A 12,455-nucleotide genomic window follows, 5' to 3' on the forward strand; every position below is an offset into this window, starting at 1 on the left:
GGGGAAAAAAAAAAAACTGCTCAGCAGTTCTGGAAAGTGCCGTGCAGCTGCCTGGAGGGAGAAGTCATCAACATGCTTAACAAGCAGTGGACACTGCGAGCCACACAACTGGCCAGTCAGGCAAGATGTGCCCACGGGTGTAGCAGTGCAGTGACCGTTACGGGGTAACTGACTGCTTTCCGAGTGGATGTGAGCCCATTCTACGTGAGAGAATTCGTGTCTGGTACTGAAAGCCTAGTCAAAGCTTTATGGCTGGCGAGGTCACAGGCACAGGCTGGACGCTGCCACCGTTGTTTGGCTCGGTGCATATGGTGTGTCCATCAAATTGTCCTTTAAATATTTGTTTCCGTCCACAGAGCAGCACTGCTCTCACTTTTAGTCAGACAAGTTTCCTTTCCCAGATGGGGGTGACTACGGAGGAGACTCAGAACTTGTCACATGCCGGAGAAGTGAGTGTTGAGTGCCGTGTGCTGAGTGAGCCGCTGACTTCTACCCCTCCTCGGCTCAGGGAAGCTTGCTGACGACGGGGAGGGAAGACTGAGGGGCCAGAAGATGGGGAGGGATGTTTGGAATGCTGTCTGCACTCATGACCCCCTGCAGCAACATTGCATCGTGGGTGACGGAGGAGGGCAAAGAGGGGTCCAGTGGAAGGGGAGGGGACAAGAAAAGTAGTAGGGGCTGGAGAGATGGATCTGGAGTTATGTGCACTTCCCACACGAGCATGAGGGCCCCCAGGAGTCTGAGATCACCTGAGTTTGAATCTCTAGAACCCCTAAACTGTTGGATGTGGCCACATATTCCTTTAGCCCCCATCCTGCAGGGCAGCCGAGACTCAGGAAGGCGGGGAGCAGGCAAGCTCTGGAATCAGTAAGGTCCTTCAATCCAGACAAGAACAGGCTGAGCGGGGATGTCAGAGGACAGCGGGCGTTCTGCTCTGACCATCACAGGTGAGCACAGGATAGCACGTGGGGAAGACCGACCCCCACGCGCACACACGCAAACAACAGAAAGGTAATGGGCGTGATGATGATAAAAATAACTGTGTACATGTATGAAAAGGGTCAGCAGAAAGTTACAGGATTAGAGTCAGAGAGATGCCTTAGTGGTTAAGCCGCTGGCCAGCCAAGCCAAAGGACCCAGGTTTGATTCTCCAGTACCCAAGTAAAGCCAGGTGCATAAGCGGCACGTGCGTCTGGAGTTCCTTGGCAATGGCTAGAGGTCCTGGCACATGCATTCTCTCTTCATGTATATCTGCTTCTCTCTGCCTCCTCTCATAAATAAATAAAATATAAAGGTTTCAGAATTCATTGTTTCTGGCAGTAAAGGAAAACAACCTTCTTGTTTACGCATCATCTGAACTGCACCGGAAGCGGGTGCATCGGATGGGAAAGGAGTGGATCTCCCAACTTCTCAACCAAACCACATGCAAGTGCTTTGTGCTATCATCTAAATGAAGTCTGGAACTTAAATCCACATGTGATCTTCAGTTACAGTCGCACAATGATGGGGCCAAAACAAAATTTAATTTACTTTCCTGGGGCTGGAAAGATGGTTCAGTGATCAAGGTGCTTGCCTGCAAAACCTGACGACCCAGGTTCAATTCCCCAGTACCCATGTAAAGCCAGATGCACAAAGTGGCACATGCATCTGGAGTTCGTTTGCAATAGTTGGAGGCCCTGCAACATGCAGTCTCTCTCTCTCTTCTCTCTCTGCTTGCAAATAAAGATAAATTTAAAAAAATTAACTTTCTATTCTAACTTGTCTCCAATCACAAATCTTTTTGTTAAGTTTGCTTAAATTGCTTCAAGTATATTTTGACTTTTATATTATCTGTAAATGTAATCCAATTCATAAAAAATACTTCAATTGACAAGTAAAGATCAATATATTTGAGAAATGCATTAGCTCACATACTTAACATACATAAAGGAGTACGCTGTTGTCTTAGGATATGATCCATCCTTCCTCTGTAATGTTTCTTGTCCTTCAAACTGCATGAAGCAGGTGATTTTATTTTCTTGTTTATTATGAAAATGTAAAAAGACTGGGGCGCAGGCAGAGCTCAGAGGAGAAGGAAGAAAGGGATGAACAGAGCCTTCCTTCAGCGTCGTCACCTTCAGCTCAGGAGTCCTAGGACACAGGGACCGTGGTGACTCCAGGCCCGACTGTAAATAGCTTCTAGAACCATCTAAGGGCCTGTCCTGGTATCATGGCAGTAAGAAGAGGAACTTCTCAAATCCTAGAGTGAAACCCTGCCTAAAAACAAAACAAAACAAAAAAAAAAAAAAAAACCCACAAAAATCCCCCAAGAATAACTACTTTGTTTAAAGTTGAATATTCTATTGCAATATCCAGTTGGCTCTTTGGAGGATAAAAAGATAGAATGTCAGAAAAATATAGTTATCAAATTATTTTTTGTGTGTTTATGTGTGGTGTGGTGCGTGTGTAGATAATGTTCTCCTGTGTAATATGTAATATGAGCACATATGTGTGCCCCAGAGCATGTGCATGGAGGTTGGAGGACAGAAGCAGGCGTCCTCTGTTTCTCTTCCCTTCGAGTCTTGCGACAGTCTCTCAACGACCCAGAAGCTGCCGTTTTTGGTTAGAAAGTCTTAACATGAGCACAGGCTTGGCTTTACATGGAATACATGGCGATGCACCGTGGCCCACGGTGGTGGGTTCGAGCAGGAAGCAGCGCTGAGCGTCCCTCTGACTGAGAGACCAGATACTCAAGGTGGTGACTGAGGGAAGACTGGGGTCAGTGGACAGACAGACAGACACTAGGCAAGACGTGCCAGTGCTGGTGTGTGGCTGCACGGAAGTGTCACTAGGACAGGAGCAGCGGGGGAGGAGGGGAGGCCGAGGGCACACTGGGCACAGACATGGGTGCGGAGCAGAATGCATCTGGGGTCAGCTGCTCTGGGGTCACTAGGACAGGAGCAGCGGGGGAGGAGGGGAGGCCGAGGGCACACTGGGCACAGACATGGGTGCGGAGCAGAATGCATCTGGGGTCAGCTGCTCTGGGGTCACTAGGACAGGAGCAGCGGGGGAGGAGGGGAGGCCGAGGGCACACTGGGCACAGACATGGGTGCGGAGCAGAAAGCGTCTGGGGTCAGCTGCTCTGGGATGGGCATCGTGGCCAGCGCTGGACAGGTGCTCTGCGTGCCCGTGTGTTATCTGGGTGATGTCACAGGGCCATCTTGACATGGTCAAGCTCAAGCTCGCTGCTCGCTGCTCCGGCATCAATGTTCCTGCACCTTCCCTTTCCTGGAATTTCCCCTGGAGCTCACTGCACGTCCTGCTGCTGACCTGTTAAGTCTCTGCGATCAGAGGCTCAGAGGAGCACGGCGGCAACAGAGCTGATGCAGGGGGATTCCAGCCAGACACAAGGGCAGACTGGCTGTTCCGTGTAAGCGGGCATGCAGGGAGCCCTATCGAAGGAGCCCGGTGACCGAGCAGGCACACATGGTGCCCGGAGGACGCTGGTATGCGCAACCTCACGTACTTAACCGTAGATAACAAGCACTGTTATCTTATGATATAATCCCTCTTCTTTCTCTGTAATGTTTCTTGTCCTTCAAACTGCATGAAACAGGTGATTTTATTTCCTTGTTTATTATGAAAGCATAAAAAGACTGGGGCACAGGAAGAGCTCAGAAGAGGAGAAGGAAGAAAGGGTTGAACAGAAAGGGACCTGGGCATTTTGAAGAGAAAGGGCTGCAGCCTGCACTGCGGCTTCCAGGTTGAGGTTGGGGCTGAGCATCCGCCAGGGAGCCCAGCGTCGGTGAGGCCAGAGCCAGGAGGGAGCCAGGCACGGGAAGGCGCTGTCCCAGTGGAAGAACGGCCCAGCAGGAAGGGCTTCCATGGCGTGGACGTCCAGGACACAGTCCTTCCTTCAGCGTCGTCACCGTCTCCTCAACTCAGGAGTCCTAGGACACAGGGACCGTGGTGACTGCAGGCCCAACTGTAAATGGCCTCTAGAACCATCTGAGGGCCGCTCTGGTGTCATGGCAGTAAGAAGAGGAACTGCTCAAGTCGTCCAGCCACCCCCTGTCACAGCACAGTCATCACCAGGTGCAGAGAGCAAGCTCAGGACAAACTGCCCGCTCAGACCTGTGGGCCCACATCTCCCCCATTTTTCTCCTAGTGTCTGGTCCCCTCTCCCCCTTGTCGCGGGAGAGCACACCTGTCTCTGAGAGGACTGAAGACGTTACCTGTGGGCGGAACTCCAGGATGTCCTGGGAAAGAGAGAAGACATGCTTAAGTACACGGGGCAGGTTGTCTCCAGACACGATGCCCAGCTGCTGACCTGTCACCTGACCACCACCCACACCAGCTGGTAGCTAGGGGAGCGCAGACTGAGAGCTGGTGACCAGGAAGCAGTGAGCAGTGGCTCTTCCTGCCTTCACCCCGAGTCCTCAAACCCCCATCTCCTGAGCCTGCCCTCACCCTGGGGACCCAAACTAGCAACTGTGGGCTGTTGGCTCCAGAAGGCCCTGAGATCTGAGGTGACCTGAGGACTTCACGCTGACACCTGAGAACTAACTGCAGCACAGCCATAGCCCTTCCCCCTCAGAAAGGTCTGGGGAACCACGTGACCCCCCAGCGGGGCTTCTCACCTTTTGGGCTCCTGCAGTGGATGAAGAGCCCCGCCCCGAGGAAGAGCAGGCCCAGCACGATGCCCCCGACTCCACTCAGCATCTTGCTCTGCGCAGACCCCGACTGTGCCCCTGGGGAGGAAGCCAGGCTTAGCGACTTCACCCCAAACCTAATTCCCACTGAGACCTGCGGATCCGGGGAGGAATAGCATGGAGAGGACTGAGGACTGGGCACATCTCAAAAGAGACTTAGAATCGTGGGTTTGGCCCCAGCCTGGCGTCCCGTACGTGTGACATGAAGCATCATGGGACATTTGAGGACTGTGGCAGTCGGGTGGTAGCAGAGCTTGGAGGAGGACAGGACTGAGGAGGGGCAGGCGCCGGCCCATGGAGTCAGGATGGACCACACTGCCCTTGGCTCCCACTGCCCAACAGTCCAGTGCCGGCCTGAGGCCACAGCCAGAGCCTGGGGACGAGCTGCCCTGGTCAGAGGGCCACCGTCCTGGGTCAGTCCAAAGTGTCAGGTAGACATCATTGTTGCCCAGGTGCCAGAGTGTACGTAGGGGTCACAGAGAGAGGCAGGGGCCCGCAGAGGAAGGACAAAGGGGAGAGGAGAGCTGGACAAAGGGGAGAGGAGAGCTGGACACAGGGTGGGGGAGAGCTGGACACAGGTGGGGGAGAGCTGAACACAGGTGGAGGACAGCAGGACACAGGTGGAGGACAGCTGGACACAGGTGGAGGAGAGCTGGACACAGGTGGAGGAGAGCTGAACACAGGTGGAGTAGAGCAGGACACAGGGTGGAGGAGAGCTGGACTCAGGGTGGAGGAGAGCTGGACACAGGTGGAGGAGAGCTGGACACAGGTGGAGGAGAGCTGGACACAGGTGGAGGAGAGCTGGACACAGGGTGGAGGAGAGCTGGACACAGGGTGGAGGAGAGCAGGACAGAGGTGGAGGAGAGCTGGACACAGGGTGGAGGAGAGCTGGACACAGGTGGAGGAGAGCTGGACACAGGTGGAGGAGAGCTGGACACAGGTGGAGGAGAGCTGGACACAGGTGGAGGAGAGCTGGACACAGGTGGAGGAGAGCTGGACACAGGGTGGAGGAGAGCAGGACAGAGGTGGAGGAGAGCTGGACACAGGGTGGAGGAGAGCTGGACACAGGTGGAGGAGAGCTGGACACAGGGTGGAGGAGAGCAGGACACAGGTGGAGGAGAGCTGGACACAGGTGGAGGAGAGCTGACACAGGGTGGAGGAGAGCTGGACACAGGGTGGAGGAGAGCTGGACACAGGGTGGAGGAGAGCTGGACCCAGGGTGGAGGAGAGCTGGACACAGGTGGAGGAGAGCAGGACACAGGTGGAGGAGAGCTGGACACAGGTGGAGGAGAGCTGGACACAGGGTGGAGGAGAGCTGGACACAGGTGGAGGAGAGCGGACACAGGGTGGAGGGGAGCAGGACACAGGGTGGAGGAGAGCAGGACACAGGTGTAGGAGAGCTGGACACAGGTGGAGTTGAGCTAGACACAGGTGGAGGGGAGCTGGACACAGGTGGACGGGAGCTGGCCGCTCCCGGTGGGCACGGCCAGGCGTACTCACTCCACTCCACGGACACGGGGCTCGGCAGGCTCGGGTGCTGCACCCGGCAGGTGTAAACCTCTCCTCTCCGAGGCACCGTCTCCAGCATCACCAGCGTCTGGAAGGTCCAGTCTCCGTTCCGGATCAGGCCTGTGGACACCACCCCGGCCGTCTCCTCGTGGCCGTTCAGGAACCAGCTGACTTCAATGGCACCGGGGTAGAACCCGTCCACGGAGCAGACCAGCAGGTTGTGGTGCTGCAGGGGCTGGGTCTTGGCAGGGTGCACTGTCACCCTGGGCTGCACTGGGAACGACAGGCGGAGCAGGAAGTCAGGGGCAGAGCCATCCTCCCCGTGCCCTTGTGTGCCATCAAGCCCAGGCTGCAGTGTGCAGGCCTCCGGTTGAACGCGAAGTCCCCTAGGGTCCAGGGTCTGCTTTCCAAAGTGGTTTTCACTGGCGGTCCCTGGAGGACATGTCCACGTCCTTTACTCAGGGGAATGGCAACTGAGGCACACGGATTTTTGGGGGGGGGCGGGGGGATTCGAGGTAGGGTCTCACTCTGGCTAGGGCTGACCTGGAATTCTCTCAGGCTGCCCTTGAACTCGCAGTGAACTTCCCACCTCTGCCTCCCTAGTGCTGGGATTCAAGGCCTGCGCCACCACACCTGTCTATTTTCTGTAAATTCCAACACTTTTGTATGTGTGCAGGAAACAGCAGGACAGACTGAACAAGTTGTTCCATTTTGGCCAAAACTCTATATAGATTAAATTTTCTATTATTCTTTATTTCATTACATTTGCATACTATGTCATTCTCTTAATGTGAGTGATTTTCACAATATCACCACAGGATTTAAAGATTGACAGTAAATCACTACTTACAACTTTGCAACATATTATATTAAATAAAGTGCTTAAATTGTTCACATGGAAGCAAAATATAAACCACAACCTTAAGAAAATGCTGAGTGCGAGCCGGGCGTGGTGGCACATGCCTGTAATCCCAGCAATTGGGAGACAGAGGTAGGAGCATCTCTGTGAGTTCAAGGCCACCCTGAAAGTACATAGGAAATTCCAAGTCAGCCTGAGCTAGAGTGAGACCCTACCTCAAAAAAAAAAAAAAAAAGAAAATGCTGAATCAAATATGAGTGAATGTTAACAATGTTATTTACTGCACAGAGAACCCATAAAATCACATTTAAAAAACAGAACAAAACAGGGGGCTGGAGAGACGGCTTGGTGGTTAAAGTACTGGCCTGCAAAGCGTGAAAACTCATGTTGGACTCTCTAGGTCACATAAGCCAGAGGCACAATGTGAGGCAAGCGCACAAGGTCACCCATGCACACAAGGTAACGCACGCGTCTGGAGTTGGACTGGTGGCTGGAGGCCCTGGTGCGCCAATTCATTCTCTCTCTCAAAAAAAAAAAAAATCAAATAAAAGCCAGACATGCTGGAGCATGCCTTTAATCCCAGCACTTGGAGGCAGAGGTAGGAGGATCGCCATAAGCTTGAGGCCACCCTGAGATTACATAGTTAATTCCTGGTCAGCCTGGGCCAGAGTGAGACCCTACTCAAAAAGAAAAATCAAGACATTAACAGTAATAAATAAATAAAAATCAATAAAAAAAATAAGTGTCCAGACTATCTGGGCTTGCCTCAAAAAATAAACATGAAAAACTAAAAATAAAAACCAGTAAGAAGCAGAGGAGATGCTCAGTAGGTGAAGTGTTTGCCTTGCCAGGGCGAGGACCTGAGTGCGGTCCCCAGACTCCACAAGAAATGCTGGGTGTGGTGACTTGTGCCTGTCACCCAGTGCTGGGGAGCAGACGGGGGCATCGCTGGGACTCCCTGGAGGAGGTAGACAGAGTCCCTGAGGAAGACACCCAAAGTTGTCCTATGAAATACACACACTCACACACACACATGCACACACACACACACACACACACGCTTCTGAGACAAATGAAAGAGTGGAACTCATGAGATGATATGCAATCAATAATTGGAACAATGATAGTCTTCACCCGATCAATGTTCAAGTGTTTGAATTGGGGTGGAAGAAATGGTTCAGCCGTTACAGGTGCTTGCTGGCAAAGCCTGACAGCCCAGGTTCAAGTTCCCAGTCCCCATGAAAATGAAATGCACAGAGCGCTGCAGGACCGGATGTTCCTTTACAGCGGCAGGAGGCCCTGGTTTGCTCCTACTCACTGTCTCTGTCACTCTTGCTCTGTCAATAAATAAATAAATATTTTCTTATTGTTTTCTTTTTTGTTTTCCGAGGTAGGTTTCAGTCGAGCTCAGGCTGACCTGAAATTCACTACGTAGTCTCAGGGTGGCCTCGAACTCACAGTGCTCCTCGTACCTCTGCCTCCAGAGTGCTGGGATTAAAAGCGTGCGCCACCATGCCCAGCTAAAAAAAAAAATTATTTATTTATTTGCAAACACAGAGAGAGTGTGTGAGAGAATGGGTGTGCCAGGGCCTCTAGCTGCTGCAAAGGAGCTCCGGATGCGTGCTCCATCTTGTACGTCTGGCTTATGTGGGTACTAGGGAATCAAACCTGGATCCTTAGGCTTCACAGGCAAGCACCTTAGCTGCTAAGCCATCTGTCTGGTCCAGGCTTGCTTTAAACTCAGTGATCCGCCTACCTCTGCCTCCTGAGAGATGGGGTTAAAGACGTGGGCCACCATTTTAATTTGGTCACAATACATATACCAAGTCAGACAAAAGGGACTAAAAACTAACAATTCGCCTCAGAGTTGCCCCCAGTCACTCACTACCAGGTACCAGGCTAGATTGCTCAGTGGACGGCGTCACAGACAAACAACCAAGCACGGCAAGAGGACGGTTCCAGGGACAGGCTGTGACCAGCCCTCTCCCCCTGCCGCGACCGCTGACCTCCCCACCTCCATCCTCGGCCGTCGCCCCACTCTCAGCGTCCCTCCTCCCGTCCTCCCACCTCAGCCCACCCCCAAGACCCTCCCTGTCCACCCAAACCTCCTCTCTGCTCCCACCCTCCCTCACTGTCGGCCCTCCGGGGTCGCTGTCACTGGGGGACACGGGCCTTGTGACCGCAGACCTGGACACCGGCCGCTCGCCCCGTCTTCTCACCTCTCCTCTGCACAGCGAAGCTCCTGAAGACCTCGTAGTTGTGTCTGCAGTAGGCGTCCACCGCGGCCCGCGCATCCTCCAGGATGTCCTTCTGGCCGTTCCAGTAGGGGGCGTCGGGCCGGCCCAGCTCGTCCACGGCGCGGTACTCGCCCACGTCGCTGTCGAAGCGCGCGTTCTCCTCCCCGTTGTAGATGTATCTCTCCACGTAGCGCACCCGCTGCGTCCCGTTGTAGAAGTGGCACTCACATTTAAGTTGTTCGAAGAACGTCGCTGTGGACAGAGGCCGACAGGTCCTTTCCTCGCCTCTTCCTTCATCCTGAGGACGACGCCCCCGAGGCCCCGAGTCCGGCCTGGGAGGCGAACCCCTGGAGCCAGACTCCACGGACGCCCTCGCGCCCAGCCCGCGGAGGACACGCAGGGCAGTCCACTGACCAGGACAGGGACCGCACTGTCCTCAAAAGTCGAGAGAGTCTTCTCCCCTTGGCCGCCCCCTCCCCCATTTCTGCAGTGGGCGGGGAGGTCACTGGGGTTCACCTCCCGTTCCCCACTCCCAGAGCAGAGCCGGTGTCGCTACGCTGACCCTCGTCCACAGCGGAAAGGACGCGAATAAAACGGGCAAATCTCAGGCCAGCCAGAGGCACGGGTGGCGGCGCCGTCCTCGGGTCTCCCCAAAGATGAGCACCCAGCGCATGGTCTTCTCTGTCCGCAGACAGGCCGGCGGGACAGGGCGCCCTGTGACCCCGCCACCAGGGACCCGGCCCTCCCGGGGTCACCGCGGGGACAAGCGAAGAGGCCTCCCGGACAGCCATAGAGCTGCTCTGTCCACGTGGGTGTCACCCACGAAGTCAGGAAGCGTCATCTCAGCGGGCTGAGGACAATAGTGAAGGGCCATAGTCTGCTCTCAGCCATCAGTGCTGACAGGTGCGGTCAGCTATCATTAGGTCAGCTTGCCCTGGGTGCAAGTCGTGGCCTCTACTGATTTTATTTTTTCCTAAAGAAAATGTACTAAATTTTATTTTATATTTACTTCAATACTTAGTTTGTGATTTTGTGATGATGGAAACCTCTAGAATACTCTTGATTGTGTTTCCCTCCCTCAGAGGAACCCACAGGTTGAGATAAAACAATGCCATACTTAATTGCAGAATATGATTTTTATCTCGCTGAAGATGTTCTGTAACTAACTGGGAGTTAGAAAAATAAGTTTCAAAAAATGTTTTCTAATCCTCAATTCCAAAAGCCTTCACACCTGAGAGTTTCGGGAATGGAATTATGAGTCTGTATGTTTTAAAACATCACTCATTACAGTGCAATGAATGATTTTAGGACTTTTCTTTAAGGTAGGGTCTCACTCTAGCCCAGGCTGACCTGGAATTCACTCTATAAGAACACTTCGAATTCAGAGGCTCTCTGCCACCACCTCAGCGTGCTCCCCACAGGAGAAAGATGAGCCCTACACATCACCCAGCAGATGACGCCTCCTGGGGATATATATGGGCTTCAAAATCTTTGGACTTCAGGCAGACAGGCAATGTCTGGAACATCTCACAAACCGCAGAGGCAGCAGCCACACAGACCCGGGTGAGCACACACATGAGGTTTCCCCTGCAAGACCCTTCAGACCCATCTCACTCTGTAACAGTGCACAGAAACCTTTCCATTAGTTGATTATTTGGCTCTTTGACTTAAAATAACAGGCCAGGAGAGATGGGTGAGCGGTTAAAGCACTTGCCTGCAAAGCCAGAGGACCCAGGTTCTAGAACCCAGGACCCACGTAAGCCAGATGCACAAGGTGGTGCATGCGTCTGGAGTTCGTTTGCAGTGGCTGGAGGCCCTGGCGCGCCCACTCTAACTCTCTCTCTCCCGCCACTTTCATTCTATCTTTATCTCAAATAAATAAATAAAACATTTAAAAACAGACCTACACATACAAAATGGAATAGGAATACACATGAAAAATAGAATAGGAATATATGTGTAAACTTTTAAAAGAGAAACCTGTTCTGGGCGGTGACACATGACTTTAATCCCAGCACTCAGGAGGCAGAGGTAGGAGGATTGCTGTGAGTTCAAGTCCAGCATGAGACTATAGAATGAATTGCAGCTCAGCCTGGACCAAAGCAAGACCCTACCTCGGAGGCAATAAATAAACGAGACACCTTTTTGTCTGGCATTGCTCAACATAATGAAGGCAAGAATGGTAATGAACAAATTGCTTAACATTAGTTATAATTCCGCCTGAGTCCCTGAGAGAGTTTGAGGTAAGCCTAGAGAATTTACTGGAGAAAATGTGAAAAGAAAGGAGACCCCTGGGGGCGGGGAGGGGGGCCTAAGGGAGGACAGGCATCCAGGCTTCTATTTGGGGGGAAATAAAGGTGGTGGTCACTGAAGAAATATCACAAGTTTTATGGGACTTGTCTGCACAACGAGGGGACTTACCTCCACCCTTCCTTCCCCCCCCACCTGGGCTCAGGGCCTCAGGGGAGCGCTTACCTCTGGAGTCCCTGGCCAAAGCCAGCCGCGGGCTCAGCACCATCATTGTCACCATCAGAGCCGCCACGCTGGGGTCTCTGGAGAGCCACACCATCGTGGAGAGGACAGTCCCGGGCCAGAGGAACAGAGAAGTGTCAAACAGCGGGAACTATATCCTCTCCCTACCCAAGTCCCAAATGAAAAAGAACAAGTTACTCACTACTTTGGGGCTGGGTTTGGTGAGCACAGCAACAAGAACCAATCAGCATCCGAGCTGTGCAGCATCATCAGTTGCTGGCTAGAGAGTCTGTGTGGAGGGCCTCTTCTGAAAGCTATTTCCTTCTTGAGCATCATCGTTTTTATTTAGTCATTTAATTGTTCCATCTTGGGACTGGGGAGATGTCTCAGTGGCTAAAGGCCCTTGCTTGCAAAGCCTTACCGCCTGGTCTTGATTCCCCAGGACCCACGTAGAGTCAGATGCACAAGATGGTGACCTCTGGAGTTGGTAGCAGTGGCAAGAGTCCCTGGTGCACCACATCCTTCCTCTCCCCTCTTTCGCAAATAAATAATTAAGGGTTTTTTTAATGTTTAATTTTGCAACATCTGAAACACTTTATTGGGCCACCATGACGAGCCACTTCTCCACTGGTCAGAGACTCACTCACAAGGTTGGGTCTGTAAGTGTTTCCAAGACACAGCTTTATG

At 52.9% G+C, this 12,455-nt stretch overlaps 1 protein-coding gene across 2 annotated transcripts; it reads right to left on the minus strand.

Annotated features, from left to right (window-relative positions):
* Nucleotides 1-2,093: 2,093 nt before the first annotated feature.
* On the minus strand, nt 2,094-11,932 carry LOC123462781 (H-2 class II histocompatibility antigen, I-E beta chain-like). 2 transcript variants are annotated; one of them, XM_045156192.1, is made up of 6 exons: nt 11,772-11,932; nt 9,279-9,548; nt 6,192-6,473; nt 4,620-4,730; nt 4,215-4,238; nt 2,094-2,130 (listed from the first exon to the last, which is right to left on the minus strand). In XM_045156192.1, the coding sequence occupies exons 1-6, from the start codon at nt 11,863-11,865 to the stop codon at nt 2,117-2,119; spliced, it is 795 nt and encodes a 264-aa protein (XP_045012127.1). In that variant the 5' UTR covers nt 11,866-11,932; the 3' UTR covers nt 2,094-2,116. The 2 variants fall into 2 exon arrangements, with proteins under 2 accessions (XP_045012127.1, XP_045012125.1); XM_045156190.1 differs by lacking the exon at nt 2,094-2,130 and adding an exon at nt 3,597-3,929.
* Between the last annotated feature and the right edge of the window lie 523 nt (nt 11,933-12,455).

Source organism: Jaculus jaculus, chromosome 8 (genome assembly GCF_020740685.1).
Source record: "Jaculus jaculus isolate mJacJac1 chromosome 8, mJacJac1.mat.Y.cur, whole genome shotgun sequence".
NCBI lineage: Eukaryota > Metazoa > Chordata > Mammalia > Rodentia > Dipodidae > Jaculus > Jaculus jaculus.